This window comes from Falco rusticolus, chromosome 7 (assembly GCF_015220075.1).
Source record: "Falco rusticolus isolate bFalRus1 chromosome 7, bFalRus1.pri, whole genome shotgun sequence".
NCBI classification, from domain to species: Eukaryota; Metazoa; Chordata; class Aves; order Falconiformes; family Falconidae; genus Falco; species Falco rusticolus.
Genome location: NC_051193.1, coordinates 27,528,905 through 27,548,977, shown reverse-complemented (window position 1 = coordinate 27,548,977; position 20,073 = coordinate 27,528,905). Strand labels below are relative to the sequence as shown.

The window sequence follows — 20,073 nt, the reverse complement described above, 5'->3', positions numbered from 1 at the left end:
TGCCTCACAGTTAAGCATCTTGCAGTAGGTTTTTACACAGCATTTTACTTTTAAATACCTTATATATAAACTTCAGCTTTGAAACTTGTGGCTTAACCAATATTTTTAGCAAGACACAGAGCCTTAATCAGCTCATTAACCACCTCTGAGAGCCCCAGACTAACATTTTTAGAGGTCCCATGAGCAAACATACACAGAGAAGGTAAGATATATTTTCTGTAGTGCAGAGCTAGCCAAAGAACAGTTAGGGCTTTTTCAGCAGGTTTGAGAAAGAGGAGGAAGGGATTTCCCAGCTTCCTTCCTATACCTAAAGTCCCCTCAATTATAAGTTTCTACTGTGCAGATGGATCACAGGCCAGACATTCAGTTAATTAAAACAAACACTTCAAGAGAAACCAGGGACTCAGCTGACCCACCTGCCTAGATTGAAAGAGTAAAACATGGCCTAGCCATATGCAAAAGCCCATGAAAGATTTTATTTACAGAAAAATAAAGTTAACGTTCCAGCAGCTTTCCAGAATTCACCCACGATACTTCCTCCATTGAGCAGTTCCTTATGAAGAGAAGAAGGTGATGAAAGAACAAGTGTGAAGTAATTTTGTAGGATTTGGCTCTGCCAGTTCTCCTAAAAAGATGCCCAACAGGGCAGCCTCCATCAATGGATGCTGAAGCAACACAATGCATGCTCCATACAAAAAGTGGAGACCAGAAGCAAACACATTTCCACACAGCCTTAACGAACCACTGTTCATTAAGACCTAAACAGAATCTTTCTATTCAGCATATCAACAGTCTGGATCACAGTGCAAAAACCCATTTTAGAGGTGTCTACTTGGAGAAGCTTTTCACAAGACATGGAAAAGTGTTGGGGTTTTTTAATTCCTTCCGTACATTTTAGCAGTTCATTTCAAGCAGAAGGGCACATAAAAGCTAGACTTCATTTTCATATTGTTTTCCCAAACACATTTGGTGTCTTCATTGACCTAAGTGCTTTCTTCCTTCCATATGAATTGTTCTATAGAATCCATGTATACCTATCCTATCTGCTACAGAGCCGGGATCTTTGCAAAAGTTTATGCTTCTCAGCACATCCCCATTAAGTTATGCAAAAGCTTTAGCAACACTCATATGTCTGCCCATATCAGAAAATACAGTTTGGATACTGAAGAGGTGGAAAGAAACACATTTCTTTTTCTTTCTCATCAAAACAGAATGCGTTCTTGAAGCGAACATAATCTAAAGCTGTGTCAAAACCAGTGTTAGAAGAGGCAGGTTTCAGCACCAGACTAGAGTATCTAGGTTTGCCTTACAGTCAACGAAGAGTCTGGCTCTGCCAGATGGGTGGCTGCTCCCAACAAAACCAGGTGTCTAAAACAGGGGGATGAGTCACCCTCTGGCAGTGCTTCTTGGCTATTTAATGGCTGGCCTGTTTATGAAGGCCAGTTAAACCAGCTTCCTTCATACTACCACATGCAACACATACTCTTATATGACTTTGAGCTCTTATTAGTCCCAGTGATGTCATGTCTTAATACACAACCGAGAAACTCACTACAAAGTGTCCTGAATATTAACAGCATCAATACAAAGCCTGCTTTAAGTTAACCTTCATGGGTTAAACGCAGCTGATTTCCTTTCTGCAAGACAGATGCTTCCCTTACATACAGTGCTCCAATCTCTCACTGAATTCAGTTGTACTTCCAGGCAAATTAAAACCTGGGATTTGGAATACTGCTTGGATTTACAGGCTTTCTTGATGTTCATGGACTGTAGCTCAGTAACTGCTAGCCTATCAAATAGTACATTATTTGCTCGTCTGACCCCTACGCTAGCTTCTAGCTCAGTGGAATCCCCTTGGGAGCGTTGCTACCAAGCTAATGCAAGGTATCCTGGAGTGCTGCATATGACAGGAGCAAGCAATCACTCATTTGGGATTAGAGTTGACTGTTTCAACCATTCAGACTAGGAGTAACAGGATCCGATTTGCAGATACATATTTAAATGCTTCCAGCTTAAGATTTTTCAGATGTAGTTATTTTATGAGCCATATCTTTACAGTTAATAAATCTGGTTTTATACGCTGGGACTACTAGAAGTCTACAATCAAGTTGTATCAGTGGGATGTTTCTTTTGCACAGCAGCAGGGTCTGAAATCACAGCACAACCCTTACCTGTCCTGTTGCATAGACCATTTTAACAGACCCTCGTAAGCACTGGGTACAGTTTAGAATCACTACATTTCGTGCAGCTGCTTTCCTCAGTTCTTCCAGTAAGTCTTCTCTGTTGTTCGGGGCATTGCCACTTCCATAAGTTTCAAGTACAATGCCCTCAGTTGGAGGCTGAAGAAATGCTTTTACCTGTTTGAAAACAAGACAGGGAAGAGAGAAAAAAAGGTGCGTTTAAGTCACATTAAGGTTTTCGTTTATGGCATAGCATTTTTAAAAATGGTCTATTCCTATTACAGTCTTACAGGCTCTCATGCCTTACAGTCTTCTCATGCCCTTCTGTGTTCCCCATTTGCAATAACTGGGACTGTAGAATAAGCTTTAAAAAAAAAAATATGAGAATTTCACTCTCTAGCTTCCTTTAAAATTCCTAGAGGGATAGATCTTAAAATAAACTATTTTCTACAGTCATGACCTCAGTGTGAAAAAGGATGCCATTGTTCAAGTGCCATTAACAGGCTATACTGTTGCACCACAGCGGGACAAAGCAGTAGTTTTACACTTATGAAATAAATGTAAAATTATTAATTGAGATTAGAATGCCCACCCCTGCCCAGATCCATTACTTTAGCAAATACTTTTGTTAAATGTCTGCCTAAGAGAGAGGGTGTCTCACTTTCCAGGAAAGAACATTCTAATGAAGCCTGGAGTTTGTTAGCTCAAAAGCCAATTGATTTAACTCAAGGCAGAAAAAAGAAGAGGCACTAACACCTTCTGGGTCAGTTGTTAATGAGGCAGCTATTGTGCCCCACTGTAAGAGAATGCCTAGCAAAGTCCTCTTTCTAGAAGGATATATTTTAAACAACCTAGATGTTTCCTTGCTGATCACATATGCTAAATGCAATGCACTGTAAGCCCCCATGAGGCTAACTATGCAGTTGGAGTTTTATTGCAAATATACCACCCCTCTGCCTTTCCATCTGTTCATATTCACCTAAAAAGAATGGTAATATAATTGAGTAGTGCTGCTTAAACTACTATTCAATTTAAGATGGCAACAGCCACAAATGACTTGTCAATTTAATGGAACAAGTATTAGTTGAAAATTTAAAGACAAATCTACCTAAACCCACAGTTCTGCAAAGTAATTTCTAAAGGCAAAAAAAAAAAAATCCCACTCTATTTTCAGCAGCAAAATCTCACTTCTCATTTTCAGCTCTGTCTGAACGCTGAGGGTCATGTTAACCATCAGCGTGAGACAGAATGAATCTTAAAAAAGAAGCACGAGTTGCCGAAAAAGCCACACTCCCCTCCACCCACCATACTGCGTATTCTTTGATGAGATATCTATTAATGTATCTCAATATGCAGCAAAAGAGCATTTCCATGGTCACTGTAGCCTGCACATGTCTAGAAAAGCACACTTGACCTATTTATGAACCCTGATTATTTTTAAGTTTCAGAGCCCAGGCGGTTTAGACAAAAGATATTTGTAAAGCTTTTGTCAATAGTTTATGGCATATGAAAATAGTCTTTGAATGGTCTGATATTCCAAAAAAATGTTTATCAGATGACAGATCCTTCCCCTTCCCCCCAAAACTCCAACCACTGCTACAAACAATGCAGCTTCTCTACTTCAGTTAACTAATCTAGTGTTTGAGCATCACTTCACCCACTTCCAAAATGAAGTGGTAACACTTACAGCAGCAGTGGTGATTCCTGGGAAGATTCGCAGAAGCCCAACATTCCTATTCATATTGGTGTGAACTTGAAATTTCTTTCTGGTATTGGCTCTCCACACCGTTTCCCAGTTTACTGTTAAGAGAAATGGCCTTTTAAATTTAATATTAAGACATAATATTAAGTATACTTGTCGTACTTCATATTTAAAACATTGTCTTTAAAACTGTTTCTTATGCAGGGGATCCATGAAAGGCAATGTATTTGTGAAAAGAGAAAGGCCCATTTAAGACAGCAGCTGTATCATCAGCTGATCTAACACACCTTATTTATTAGGTGCCACAAAATATGTCTTCAAGGCCACATCCAGGTTAGGCTCAACTGTTATATTTTAGCTTTAATTCTGAAACAGTCTAGATTCTGAGATATATCAGTATTACTCATCAGTATTTCTAAGTTAGTGCCCTTCAAGGAGATATTTAATATAATATGTATGCTTGCTTCAATTTAATAGCATTTTATAGCAAAGATGTCCAAAATGGGTATGTTAGTTCAATGACCGTTAGTGAACGGGATGATCGATCAGACGCAAAGCTGCATACCTCTATTACAACCTCTTCAAAAGAGAAGCCTGATAGCTCTGAAAAGCATTCTGAAAAGTGCTAGATCTGACTGGTTCACAAGATTGACCATGTCCTGTTAGTGCCAGCTCTCCCAGTTCAGTGGTCAGAAAGCCTCAGCCAACAGTGTCGTGCAGGTCTAGCAGAGGTGAGGCACTTACTCGTCACACACTGACCTGAACTTCATTGTTATGTAGTTGGCCTGATACCAGCCTGGATTAATGTTTAGAAAACAGACCTTCATCTTCCCAGACATGAGAGATGACAAATGCAGTTACTGTTGCCGCTAATCACCTCCCGAGTTTATTAGGTAGTTACTAAAGATTAAATAAAATAGCAAGGATTCAATTAACTCTGATTATACATTTAGAGCCAGAAGCCAGCTGTTTAACTAATAGTTTGTTTGTGTTGCATTATTAGAAGCCAAGTCATGCATTATTGATTTCAGAATTACACTACTTCACTGTAGGAGCGCAGTGTTGGTAGCACTGACTACCTACAAGGCAGTGGAAGAGGTTTAACAAACAGCAGCCAACAGCTCAGAGCATCATGCTTTGATGAAAGCCCACCATGCCATAAAGCTACCTGTTTCCCCATCATGATTTAAGCTTTTTAGGTTTTGGAGAAACTCTCAAGCAGCAAAACAGATAAAAGATCTGCGTGCATAATACTGAGTTACTCTCAGCCATGCGGAGTTACTCACACCAATTACCGTTGCAATCTCTTGCCATCAGCAGACAGCCATTTGCAAAAAAATTCAGAGTACATTTAAAAGCCTTCATTGAAACCTACTCCATTGTCCCAATACCAGAGATACTAAAAACTACACAATCCATTAAATCAAGATAGAAAATAGCAGTCACCTATAAGACTTAACAAAATTTCTCTTCCTGTCGTTGTGCCCTGTCAGCAACTAGAGCCTCTGCATGTTCTTTCTAAAAAAATATCGTAAGTCATTAAACAGGTCACAAGCAGTTGGCTGGGCATCACGTTTGTCCAACCAGCAACACTTCAGCACATGGATTCCTAATGCCCTGGGAATGAAAGAATAGAAATACAGACCATTTCTACAGTTTCTTTCTTTGTGCTAAGCTGGCCGGCACAGTTCTGAAACCACCTGGCTGGATTTAGTAGCTAGCCAAGTAGCTGTCAGAGGCCTCCATGAGCTTTCCAGAGGGAGTCAGAGCCCTGCAGGAGGTACACAAGGAGTGCAGAAAGCTGGGCATTTGTTCTGCTGGAGGTTCATAGGCCTCGCTAACCACGTTCACTCAGGAACACTGCTTTAGGAAGCAGCAGCGTTTGGCAATAAATGCAATCCTTTCAACCTTCTAACACACAGATTAATTCTTTAAAAGCAGCCTTCTCTGTAAGATTGGGTGGCAATAAAATTGTATCAGGGCTTTCTTTCCTTTATCCTCCATAAACTAGGAATCCTTGCCAAAACTTCACAAACACATACTACTAAGTTTGGCAACCATTAGTATCTCTAACGCCTGTAACAAACTTGAAGAATGAACTGAGGAAACCTGCCTTGGCATGGATCATTAAGATACTGCCAAAAGTAGAAGACCAAGGAGAGAGATCAGAGGATAGGTTCAGAAGTCAGACCTATACCTGTACTCTTGGAGTACGCTCTACCAAATAACATATCATCTTCAAGATAAATGTAATGCATGCAGACATAGTACCGTGATGTCATTCCAAACTATATTAAAAAAAGAATTAAAGATTGCCTCTGAGTTAACATGAACCTCATCAGCCTACATAATGTGCTTGGTACTGCAGACTCCACAGATGTCAGTTTTCCATTAGACAAACAAGTCTAAAAGGCAGAACAAAAGGCAAGTGTGATGCAAGAGCCAAAGACAAACAAATACACATAAAAGCCCAACTCCATCTCCGATTTATTCAGAACTGTTGTAAATGAGGAAAAGAGCCATGGGGAGCAGGGGAAATTAGAACACACCCTTTGCATCCTCCATCTCAAAGATTACATCCCCAAAAAGGAGGAATATTTATGTCACATAGCTAAGTTCAAGCATCTTCATCATACTGCACAAACCAGATGACTTGCAGCCTAGTGTCACACCACACAGCATTCTTTTTGTTAAATAAAAAGCCCCAAACCTTAGAAATCACTAACAGTTCTTAAGTAAGAAACTCATATACAAGCAGGTAAAGTACAAAAAGCTATATATCAGTGTTCATAGCAGGTTTTTATCCTACAGATAAGAGTGACTAATTAGGGATATTCAGTTCTGGCACACCACAGAAAACTGTAAACTGTTCTAACTTGGACAGTTTGTGCTTGGGAAGAGTTGAGTTGATATAGTGTACTGCATTATGTAAATGTGGATACAAAGCTGAGGAACTAACATAAGCTAGCTACTGGTGTTGCAGAGCAGAAAGTAAGTTTTTAAAAGAGGTAATGGTTATTTATATGCTGTATCCAAAATGGCTTGGGATAGAAAAGATTGCAGTATTTGAGGAGACTGCATTCAAGATATTAAGGCCTTTGGTTTATTCTTCCAAAGAAAACCATCACATAAACAATACTCTGCTATTGCCAACCTTCCCCTCCCTACCAAACACTACAGCTTTTAAAAATCACAGCTGAAAAATACATCCTTGTCTTATTCAGCTTTATTCTCTCTCTCAGTATGGTGATAAGGTTAGTGTGGGGAAAAAACATCAACCTGACTTAAAAATAAAATAAATAAAAAAAAGAGAAGCAGCTCTACACAGTCCAGAAAGCAGCAAGAAACTCCAGTTGTTAAACAGCACCTATGCCACAATGCAGGTTTCAAGTTATAATGGAAGAGCAGCAACTAAGAGCGACACCTCCCTTAGGAGTGGTGACTGAACTCTGAGTTATGAAATCAAACAAGAAATACAGCTTTTTGTGCTTGCAGAGCTCCAGACAAACAGAAATGCTTTCTTCTTATCCTTCTCTGCAGGGCTGCAGGCAAGCCCCACCACTATATAAGCTGCCCCAGCATTCATTACAATTCATGGAGGCAGCCAAGGGGTGGGGAGGCCAGGCCAACCTATAGGTGCAAATTCCTGAAGGAGGCAAACAAACACAGACCCCCTTTTTTGGCAGTTTGTTATAAAACAATCACCACACACCTTTTGAAATTAATATTTAAATTGAATGGTGTTGCTGCAAGAATCAACATGCCTACTTAACAAGGGTGGGGGGACAACCAAAAGCACTTCAGTGAAGAAAGCTCGCACTTGTCTTAATACAGAAAGGTCTAGGGCTTTTTGCTATAAATAACCAGAACTGCCAACCAAGACACAGACCTGGCCAGTGACTAATAGCTTCTCTCTAATGACAGACAAGCTATTTGGGTAGACGAGCCCACGAGGACCTTCTAACCTCCTGCTGCTGCACTACACCTGCATGCACAGTCACATGGGCTCTGTCTCTCCCCTACACAAATTGTTTTTCATCATATGGTCCTGTATACGGTGCACCACTCCCAGATGTTACATGCAAGTGTGATGAAGAAAGTCCAGCCATGGTGACAAAGCAAGTTTTGTATGTGCTTCTTTAGGACATTCGAGAACAGAGAACAGCAATCAATTATGAAATATACTGAGACTCTTTACACATTTCAAGTGAAATAGTCCTTGTCTCTCCTGTTTTTAAAATATGGGAGAAATAAGGTAAGGTCTTTTTTTCTTATAAGCTTTAAGATTTTAGAAATATTTTTTATTATTTCTATATTGTCCATTTCATACAGAGATTTGTGGCTCTGCTGCAAAAGTATTTCCCATCAACATTGGGTTTCTTGTTCATCCCAGGAGTGGGCTAGAATTTTTCACTTCTAACAGGACTTTGTTGTGCTAAATTGAAAGTCTTGAGGAAGCTGACGTGCTTCCTCATCTAAAACTGGATAACAGGACTGTTAGGAGTTGCTAAGACAGTTAAGGATCTGGCTGAGAACACAGCCAGTTGATGGGATCAGAAATCCACTGGGAGCCTCACCTGAAGAGGGAACAGGGTGAGAAATGGATATCAAAAATGAAGGAGAGTGCTGCAGGGAAGAGGACTAAGTTTCTCCCTCTCCTCTTTGGCTCTCAAGTAGATTGTTGCTTTTAGATGGTATGCCTAGCCTTGAACAGCATGTCCTCTCCTCATTCCTGCATACCAACCCATGATCTCATTATGCTCCTCACTCCCTCCATCCTGTCACCTCTTCCCCTCTGATTCTCTGGAATTTTCATTCCCAGCTTCATTAGAACTGGGAAGCCTGAAGAAGAGTTTCTGCCCGTGGCCTTCTCCTCCTGGCATCCTCAGGCTACTCTCCATAATGCTGAAGCAGCAAGCCAGCCCTGTCTACAGGAGGATTAAGGTGTGTTATAGAAAGTTGTTTGAAAAAAAAACCACGTTAAAAGATGCTAGATTTGTTTGGTTTGTTTTAAAAGCCCAAGTGGTACCTTGTGTCCATGAAACCTTCATATGAGGATTGTACAAGCAAACTCAAGGGAGACAGCGATGTTTCAAACAATTACTTTGGACAAAATAAAGCAGCACTTGTAGATTGTCCATACTATAAACTATGTTTTTTCAAAATGAAACAATACTTCAATACTGACACCATCATCTTGGATAAATGATGCTACCTCAACAGGGTAATCAACTGAAACAAATAAAAATAGAGCCTATCACACCACCAGTTTCTAAACCAGAAATCCCCACTGATCTCAATGGGGCATTCTACTGAAAAGATAATGGGACCCAATATGGGCCAAGGGAAGTACTTAATAACTTTCTCATTTTTCTACTATAGACAAGGAATCACAAAACAGTTCATTCAAATCCAAATGAAAAATAGCATGCAGTTTGCAGCTTGATTTCATTATTGATCAGTCAGTAAATGGGATTTATTTATACCCTATTTGACACAGTTCATAAAAACCCAAGAAAGAAGATTCTCCCCAATTTACTGCAGCTATCAACTGACAGCATTGCTGTTGATTTCAGATACACCGTATTTGACAGAGCACAGTAACACAACAGTGGCTGACACTCTCTCTGAGAGATGTCTTATGGAACCCTGCAGTATTTCACAGGCTTCCTCGGTTTGTATCTGGCTGCTACAGGCACAGGGCTTTGATCCTGAAACTTTGTTAAGTAACTCCCACTCATTAGGTGGAAGGGATAAGCTTATTTTTCCAATTTGCAGAATGTCTGTCTCTAGTAGTGGAAAGCCTTCAGAATGGCACACTGCATGGCACAGGGCTAGATCTCCTACCGCCACTAACAGCGCCTAGCAAAAGCATTTGGGAACCCCTTCCTATTCTTATTTTTTTGTAGTAATGGAGATTGACATGAAGTCCTACTCCTTTTTAATATACCTAGCCTATCGCAAAGCAGCTGGCATAATATGTCATATTTTGTAAAACTGTCCTTTAGTATGTTTTTCAGCAACTCCTCATTTGGCCAAATTCCAAATGTGTCTCTCTCCTCCCCTCCAAAGGGTGCCATTTATCCAAGAACAGACATCAATACATTAATGACTTCGTAAACAGGTACCGAAACCTTCATGTAGTCTTTCCCCTTCTTAAAAAAGAGACACACAGAAATTACAGGGAGCCCAAGTTAGTTTAGGGGGAAAAAAACCCAACAAACTTATTCTAGGTCTGCTGTTTCCAATGTGCTTGCAATTTAGACAGGTCCTAAATATCCAGTAAAACTTACACAATGACATGCACCAAACAGAGAATCTGTTGAAGCTGCAAGTACTCTGCAATAACTCTTTTGCCTGATTTCGGAGCCCAGCGTGGTCATTAACGAGATTAAACTCTTTGTTCTTTCAGTCCTCACTCCCTCATTTTTATCTTCAGAGCAAGCACTTTCACAACACAGGGGCAACATTCCCTCTGGTTAGTCTGGATCTTTAGTCAAAGTCAGTCTAGCGCACATCTATATTCAATAGATAAATGCAGTTGAGTCACAAATTCTCAGTCTTACTAATATTTAAACATTTTCAGAGCAGGTAAGGTGGAGTCAAGCTACAAGGCTTGCAAAGATATTTGCATTTACAAACTGCGTTTCAACTACACAGGCACAGATTTTTTTCAGCTAGAATTCTATTGCATGTGGCATAAATTACAAGGCTTAAGAGATGATCTTGCTTACTTGTAATATCAACCTCAGCATTTGCAAGTGGAGGCAGGTTAGGTGAGGAAAAGGCATTGAAACTCCCAGCATCCACCTTAGTCACCCTATTTCCCCTGTACAGTTTATTATAAAAATACAGGCACACCTGCAAGACAAGTAAAGAAACAGGTCTGAATAAGCCAGTAATTAAAAGATTCAGTAGATAAATACTGTAGTCTGTCCTTTATAAAGTGTTTTCTAAATCTTTAAAGCAACTCAGAGGCTAGTAGATGTTTACAACTCTTAGCCTTTCAAAAAGGGTTGGCACATCTGTCACACATTGGTTAAAGAATTTAAGAACAAAACAAGTTAAGAGCTAACTAGTTTCATAATCCTCTCATGAGGCATAGTCTAGGAGACAGCAGATTTGCCTGAGTCCACTTCAGAGACAGAGGAAAGAAACAGTGTGGACTTATTAACAAATTCGTCAGTTACATCTAAATTCAGAGTTCAAAACCTTAACAAAAGGCCTCGTGAAAACGAGGATAACTTTCAAGTTTCCACACAAATAATTACGTTCCTTCTCAAATCCCTCTAAGTTTGTCAATTGGAATTTGAAGGAAAAGAGATACCTCAAACTGTTATTAGTTACAGAGATCTTGGCCCGTCAGCTATTGCTGTTGTCTTACAAGAACTGGCTTTAGGAGCACAGCAGAAGTGAAACAAGGTGCACCTAGACCAGTTTTCTCCCCAATTTTCAGGCTGCACAGCATCAACAACTTTAAAGTTGGGGTGCTGAGACCACAGAGGTACTTCCATGTCCATTAGGGATATCACCCTCAACACTTCAGACTTCAGGAACTTGAGTCAGAAGGCACTCCTACCAGTTCTAGAGCAACTTTAGAACTTCAAAGTAACTTGGTTAAAAAACTGACTATTTGCAAGCGAACCTCTGATTTCAAGTCTGCTGCAAGGTGTATTTCAGACTTGATAGTCTTTACAGGTTGTATGTGGGCTAAATGGGATATGACTTCTGAGAAAATGGCACATGCTTTGCCATGCAAGTGCCTGTTACCTCAGCAGAATCCATTTATCTTCCTGTTTAAGCACAATTCCATACTGCCTACTGGGTATTTTGAGTATGTAAATATGTGTCCTGGCTAGAAGGAGAAAAGTAGCTTCTGAGAGAGTCTTCACAGGCAAACAGACCTCAGGAATCACAAACTGCCCAGCAAACAGCAGTGCCCCCAGAAGGTTGGCTCGGCCGTCATTCCGTAACTCGTATATGGGCACCTGAAAAGCAGAGACTGAAATTACACCCTGTCCCTTATGTAAAGCCAACACAGCAGAAAAAAAAAAAAAATAAAGAGCCCAACTTATGCAAGACAAATACATTATAATTTATGTAACAATGATTTATAACAAATAAAGTCTCCTTCTTTATCCAAACTATTTTAGACTGTAGCAGATGGCAGGATTTCCTTCTGTGCTTAACAGACTTCCATGATTTAAATGTTTAAAAGCTAATATAGAGATGATTCTGGTGTGATTAAGCAGATTAAGAGACTGATGCAGGAAAAATATAAAAAGTAGAAAGCAGGCATAGTTAAACTGACCGAGCATGGGAGAAGTGATTGTACAAGAGAAAAAGCAAGGCAGATCATACAGAACTGCCACTATGGGCTTCACAACAGCTCTCTTGCACCATCTTTTCCCATAGTATAGAAAAACTGAGCAGGTTAATACTGACAGAAACGAACAAGATTAAAAACAGAAATTTGGTCTGCTGAGTGATGACTTCCATGCCTTTTCAGATTGCTACTTTATTAACAGAGTCAGAGCTCCTTTCAGCAGTTGGTAAAAAAATAAAAAAAATCACGTGGCTTCATTGCTAGATAATATGTCAGGCAAATCTCCAAGCAATAAAGCCAAAACGAAAGTAAAACCTCGAATATGATGTATCACAACTAGACTGCCCCATGTCAGGACAGTAAGTGGGAGCATAATCCTTCTTAGACTTTTGTATTTTGACTTCAAATAGACCACATGTGAAAGGGAGGTTATGAGATGGGGGAGGGGAATTTTACTGTGCAATGTTTCATCTCTCCTTTGTGATTAGAGCTGTATTTTATGCTCAAGCAAGCTATTCTAGTAAGACAGCCCCTCCCCCTCAGACAATATGCAAAGGGCTGATTTCCAGCTAAGAGAATGAAAATTAATAAATGGAGCCTTTAGAGGAAAGGAAATAGAACATGTTAGATGCTTTCTGGAATAGAAATTATCAAAAATGCATCTAATGCTTAGAGATTATTAAAAAATGGTAAAGAATGCAACAATGAGTAACGTAAGACAGGATAAGAACTGATGAAGTAAAAAGTGATAAGCTTCAGGGCTTTAAGGAGAAAAAAAAAAAAAAAACAAAAAAACAGCTAACAACCAGCAGCCACCTGAGGCTGGAAAGATGCTTCTCATATAAACCGATTAATACACAATGGCCAATGACAGGCTCTTATATCTTTCTCTGAAGCATCTGGCCCCAGACATAATGAACTACTGGTCTGATTTGGTACAGAGTTGTAAAGTCATTAATGATAAAATTATGGGGCAGATCCTCAGCTGGTGAGCCTGTCAGCTCTCACAAATTTCTATCAGCGCTGTGACCATTCACCTTGGCCAGAGGCCTGCCCTGCACTACCAAACTATACAGTGATAATCAGGATGCTACCTAGTTTTCCATATAAAAAACAGAAATTAAGCTTCTGACTTCAAATTAAGTCCATTACCTGAGATCCTGTCAGAACAATAGTTTTACCCAGGTTCTCACACATGAAGGATAAGGCTGAAGCTGTGTAGGCCATGGTGTCAGTGCCATGGAGGATCACAAAACCATCGTACTTTTCATAGTGCTCCTGGAGATGGAGAGACCGTTTCCACACTGTTAGAGCAATGCACCGGCATCAGCAAGCAAGGTACATACTGCATCACTTTCACTGAGGCAAGCAACAGCATAATACTTTAAAGGGTACTACACGCATAACGCGTCCTAAAGTTATCCTGTTTTCAGTTTAAATACAATTAAGGGTTAATAGGACACTAAACACTAGAGCCGCTAATTCTAATTATGGAACAGTCAAAGAGATTCTTCTATGTATACATATTAATGCTGCATTTTTAAAGCAGAAGACTGCTAATTAAGAAAAGCTTAGCAATGGCTTTAAACAAGAATGTTAACATATGCAAATTAGCCATATAGTCTGATTTCTTGTTGCCGCTTTTACTTTAGGGATTACACCATTTACAGGAACAGATTAGGCAAACCAAGGCTATCATAACCTATAGGAAAAACGGTCCATTTAATCCGGGTGGCAGAGAGGGAAGTTGTCAGTGTACGAGTGCCCTCTCCTGTTGAAAAGTCACCTTTTCTGCAGCAGCATGTGCCTTCTGCCCCAAAAGAGGGGATTTTTGAGAAGTCCCTTAATCAGGCACGCACAGATGCAAAAAGGGAATTTAAGAGTAACTTTCACCTACATAAAATTCCACCCAGGAGTTGTTTGTTTGGGTTTTTTTTAATGCAAAGCATGAATCGCACAGTTCATCCTGTTGGAATAAGTTCATCTGCTGGCTTTTTGGAGGAAAAAGGAATCGGTTCCTCAATTTTACGTGTTGCACACAGTAAACACTGTAGTGAGACACTGATGTCCCTGATGCCATTTGGTAACACAGAAAGGATTACATAAAAGTCTGAGCAGACATATGAAGTGCCAGTGGGGGAGGAAAAGAGGGGGTTTGCAATAGAATTAAATAAGATCTCTTTTTAATTACTCTTATGCTACAATAGGCATATGTGCTTGGCATCTTCTGATGACATGGTCACCTCCAAACTCCCACAGATTTCTACTCATCCTTTTGCTGTTTCTTCACTGATACTCATGCCTGCATGTTACTGCCTACTGGAGGTTTCAGGGGACCTCTGCTTGTCTCTAACAATTAGCCAGCAGAACAACCGCTAGCACTGCAAGATCTTCCAGTAGGCCAAACTACAGCGTGATGCAAAAACCACGCTGTAGTTCCCAGTGCAGTAACAAGGTCAGTCAGTCTCAAGAAGACCTAACCCCTGCTCCATCCCACACACCAGCTCCATCCCTTCTCTGCCCTGGCAAGATGCATTCAATAGCAGGAGTATTGTCCCTAGTTTGGTGGTTTCCAGATTAGAGCACCTAAGGGTGAAAGACTATTACCTGAATCTTCAGCATTTTTCCCTGCATTATTGTACTGCTCATGTGCATTGCCACAGCTTGGTCAAGGAAGGAAATCTACGCTACAAAGCTCACTACCACAGAGCGAGCTTGAGTGGAAGAGCAGTATCTTACTAGGCCCACGGTTATTTCTTTCTAACAGCTACGTATCAATTCCTGTTGTAAAGTATTTGAAATGTTTCACATTTCTACTTTCTTAAAAGCACATAGCTAAGTTTGGACATGGAAGCAGAGAAATGCTGATATTTTTTTTAATCTAGAGAAGGAGGTAATGAATTTATGTATATATGCAGAAATATCCAGGGCTTTAAACATATCTCAGTGTGGGAAACCTAACCATGATAGCATTTTTTCAACTGGCTTTGGCTTTGTAGGCGGTAAAGTCCATCTGTGTCTAAAGTAAGAAAGGCATGAAGACATGAAATTATTTTCTACGTCAATAGCCAACTATTAAGCTATTTGAACACTCAAATTATATGTAACTAAGTGACTTACACCTAAGAATTATATTCACTGTCAAAAAATATTGACTACAAGTCAACATTTTAGACAATATCAGCCTACACGTTGCATACCTTATTCAATCATAGCTACAATTTTCCTATTTATTTTCTTGTACAGAATGATGACATGGCTTATCATTGCATGAACTATATAACTTTAATGAGTTTGCAACATTTTGAAAAGAAAAAAAAAATCAGCAAGCCTTGCAAGCATAGTACTTGTTACTTTGCAAGTAACTAAGCAAGGTACGTAACATATACATTTTAAATTAAAAAATACATACAGCACTACTGAATTGTCTTATCTTGCTAAGTATACTAGATATACTGCTGGTTTCATTTAAGCAACAAATGAATTCTTATCCCACACCATAGTACCTCAAGTTTTCTTGCAATTTTGGCCCAGTCCTCTGGTGTCATGTTGGAAGAATCAAGCAGCGGTGAGAGCTCCAGGATTGTGTAAAAAATTCTTTTGTTTTGCTTAGAGACACTATGAAGAAAGACAATCGAAAAAAAATAATTCTCAGTAATATCAGCTTATAACCTCCATTTTTTTCCTCTAAATCAGTAATTTTCACCATTTTCCTCCCCACTCCCCAAGTCTATGGCAAAAAAATGGTTTTAAATTTGGAACATTACGTTCCCAGGTTAGAAGTTCATGGCTTGATGTGGTTTAAAGCACTAATCCATAAATTTAACTTCATAAAAAATATAATTTGGGAGGTGGAGAAAAGCTGGCAAAACTAACAACAGAAAAGAAGAACCCAAACTTACTTTCTTTAAGTTTGGAACTGAGTTCTAACAAAAGTTGATACAAAGCTTTATGGTTTAAAAATGCTTCATAAGCTATTGAGAGGAATCTATAAAGCTTCCAAAGTTCATTGGGGGTCAACAGAAGAATTGCAACAACCTTTTGATCCTTTTATAAATATAAATAGATACCCTATAAATATATACTCTTTCCTGACACAAAGGGTATTTTCTCTTTAGAGTCTTATAACTGGGATTCATTTTTGTGGCCTTTAGAAGGTCCACCCTTCTCAGTTTCTCTGACTTCAGATTTCAGAAAAAACTCTCTTGGTTAGTTAAGATCTTCAAGTAAACTCTTGCCTTTGTTAATAATAGGCTAACTTTGTAAATGTGATGTGATCATAGCAAAGATCTTAAAATACTGGCACAGTATTGAAGTATTTAAAACTGAGGCCTTGGGACTATAAACGCTTCACTGGCAATCAGTTATTGGCCACTAAACAAGTGCAACCTTGACAGCTGGGAAAAGACTGCTATAAGTACAATAAAAACAAAACAACCATGCGAGTGGGAAAAGACACAACCCAAACCAAAAACTGACAGTCAAGCAACAGGATAAAGTACCTGTGAGGCTGAGGAATGTAACGCTTCCAAGCATCATGCAGTGTGTAGCCCAGCAGATGGAGACCAAAGATTAAGAAGCGTTTACACAGTGAAACATCTTACAAAGATACAAGATCCCAAATTTGGAGGGGACTTACCAAAGGTGATGACGGCTATGGAATCACAGTGGGATTGTTGTAGCTCTAAGCATACTGTCTGCTCTCCCTGCCTCCAAGGGCCACCGGTCTCCCTTTGCCCACTTGCCTATCTCAAGAAATCTGACTCTTCAAAGAACTTTGATTTGCCAGCCAAACAGACCACATACAGGGCATGTGTCTTACCCCACAAAACGTGCACACTTCTCATTAACTTTCTAGCCACTGAGAATAAAGTCAACTAGGTATAAATTCAACTTGGCAGTTAAGATGTGGGGTAATAAAAGAACCCTACTCCTCCTGTTTTCTGCTACCTTTCTGAAGCTTGGAAGGGGATAGAATATCCACCATTTTCACCCATTCTTACATTAGCTGGAATATGTTCCTATTTAGCAATGCAGTGGCCAAGATGCAGCTAACAAAGCAGCACTGCGAGCAGGCCAGCTCTGCTGACCCCCTCTCTTTTCCAGGCAGAACCATCCAGAGCATGTTTGACAGGATCATCTTCAGAACGTTCTCAATGTTTTTCCACTGCCTGAGGATGATGGAAAGGTCCCTGCCAGCTGTAACTGTGATAAATACTTGTACATTTACACTGGAAGACAGTCAAAGGCTATAGAAAAGACCAGGATACTGCATGGATGTGTAAAAGTTCCTGAAATATGGTGCTTAGAGCACAGAAAAGTTGATTATCTTCCTTCAGCATTTGCAGAAGTGTTTTGTTCCCACTTGCTATTCATGTATATATTTATAGCGATATAAAATATGTAAAAAAAGGTCAATTATCAGTTGATCAGCTAATAAAAACTGCAGACCCACTCCCCTTATGAGGCCTGTAGGACAGCTGCGTACAGCAGGAAGCGCATTTAAAAAATGTGCAGTTTTCGTTCATAACCAACTGACATACTGTACCAAATAAGTTCAGACTTCATATGAAAAATTGCCTAGATGGATATCACATTTACACATGCTAAGAGTAACTTTGGAACTCAGTTGAAAATCTGTGTAAAGAAAGTTCCCCTGAGGATGTGCTGTTGAAATAAAATACGACATACCGACACCAGAGACTGGTCTAGTCTATGACTTTTGATGCCTTTCTAAAAAGGGATTATATTATTCCTTTTACATCGAGGTCATCACACAGATATACAGAGTTCACAAAATACTCCTATTTTCTCCCCTCAGAAACTCATGATATTTCTTAACTGCCTGGTTAAAATATCACTCGGGCAGCACAAAACAGAAAATGGCAAATTGCCATGACCAGCCTCCGGAACAGCACTCAGCAGCACCAAAAAAACAAAACAAGGTTGTTTTTTAAACCTCCATTTTTTATGTGAATGATTGGTTTAAGCTTTCTTGTTCTTCAGGGAAAAGATGTGCCAGAAGTATATTTAAGACTCAAATGGGTATATTAGTGTAGTTTTGTTGTATTTCAAATCCCTTAAAAGTATGTAGAAGTTATTTGGTCACAAGCACAGTATCGTAACAGAGCTCCATCTTTCTTTGTATAGCCATCGTATTAAACACAAACTGTACATATCAATACTGCTCCACTGGGAGCCCATTCGTTTTCCCTTTACCCCTTTCTCTGCCATCTGCCTTTTAAGTGGTTACTTTTAAAAGCTTTACACAGAGGAACTCAATATAAAATAGCAAGAACTTAATAAACCTCACATTTCCTTTGTATGCCTTGATTTTCTCCTTAAAAATTAAATATCCATTTTTACTCTTACAGCAAAACAGCTATAGTCCCATTTACCTTTGAATGACTGCGTAAAATCATTCTTTGCGAAAAGTGAACATGTTTACAGGGGTACAGTCATGCACCACAGCTGGGGAATATCTCAGATTAGCATATTGCCCTCTAAATAAAACCTATAAGCTTATTAATCCTTGCCCAACAGTTAAGAAGCAATGCAGATTAATTATAAGCCCATTGCTTATTATCATAATGTTGCATAAATTTGGGAAAGACAATCAGCTTTTGGTTTTTCTTAAAAACAGGAGGCCTGCAGAATTAAAGCATAAGGCCTACCCACAGATGCGTTAGTTAGATGCTGCTTTTTCAGATACATGCTGAAGATAATTCACACAGACCTGTATATACAGTTTTCTTAGTTTCTATAGAATATTTTTATGCTTTCACAGTAGTAAATTAATATCCAAAACAAGAAAAAGATACAGGACTAAGTTTCCCAGAATGGTTACTTGTTGCCCAGTTTAAAAGGCATTTTTGCTAATCTCATAATGCCTTCTTCACATTAAATGTTTGGAGATGTAATTACTTGAAAATCAACAGGATCTTTCCTAACCCTCCCTCTTCCCAAGGAAAATGTACTTACGGGAGCACCAATGTGTTATCTGGAATTTCACGGCCCTTGTTCTGTTTCATTTCCTGGACGTATGCCTCATCGTGCAGCATCGGCATGGTTTTCAAGCTGCTTACTAATTTATTTGCCTCAGGAGCAAGACCTTAACAACAAGGAATAAATGAAATAAAGGATCAGAGATGGAAGGAAGCGAGTGGCACAGTAAGGAAGACATCAAGTTACACAGCTGTTTGCCCATCATTCCAAATGAAATTTAAGGAGTTGCCAGTTTAAGAACATGAAAACCAACGATAACTAATAAATCTCCATGCAGTTATTCTTTTCTTGACTTGAAATAAATAAATCCTTTATTTAAGAGAAATAATGTTACAAATCTCCTCCATATCAAATATTTATGCTCTACCTATTTGTTGCGTGTTTGCAAATACTGACCAGCAGTATGGGCAGGAAGCCAATTTTTGCAGCTGTAGCAAAAAGCTACCACTTTCTTTTACATTTGCCATAAGTACATTCTGTACTTAGCGGCAGAAGACTTAGAAAACACCGAGCATAATTTTGTACTATGAAGTCTGATATTTTTACCTAAGCTTCTTCGCCTACAGCAGTATTGGCACAAACAGCAAGGTACTAGTGTAACTACCTTGGAAAGCTGCATGTTACGTGTCACTGTCAATAGAAATAGCATTTCCAGAGAGAAATAAAATACATAAAAGAAAGCAAAACCAAATCCCACAGTAGGTATTAGGCACTGACAGATACAAAGATCTCTATGTATACAGAGATACAGAAAGCTCAGCTTCCCACAAGAGTCTTAACTAAGTGCTCTAATCACTCTCTATTGAATAGGTACTTTCCATTAGCAGGTTTGGGACTGAACATCTCAACTGACAAGAGGC

The 20,073-nt window shown here is 39.3% G+C and overlaps 1 protein-coding gene across 1 annotated transcript in view; it reads right to left on the bottom strand.

Moving 5' to 3' along the window:
* The window catches only part of ASPG (asparaginase), a 46,841-nt gene that overhangs the window by 21,014 nt on the left and 5,754 nt on the right, over positions 1-20,073 (bottom strand). Inside the window, exons 2-8 of the mRNA XM_037395056.1 lie at positions 19,190-19,319; positions 15,715-15,826; positions 13,361-13,486; positions 11,787-11,870; positions 10,617-10,743; positions 3,868-3,980; positions 2,172-2,357 (exon numbers count right to left, since the gene is read on the bottom strand). Coding sequence (XP_037250953.1) covers positions 2,172-2,357; positions 3,868-3,980; positions 10,617-10,743; positions 11,787-11,870; positions 13,361-13,486; positions 15,715-15,826; positions 19,190-19,319 — 878 coding nt within the window. The remainder of the gene's footprint in view (positions 1-2,171; positions 2,358-3,867; positions 3,981-10,616; positions 10,744-11,786; positions 11,871-13,360; positions 13,487-15,714; positions 15,827-19,189; positions 19,320-20,073) is intronic.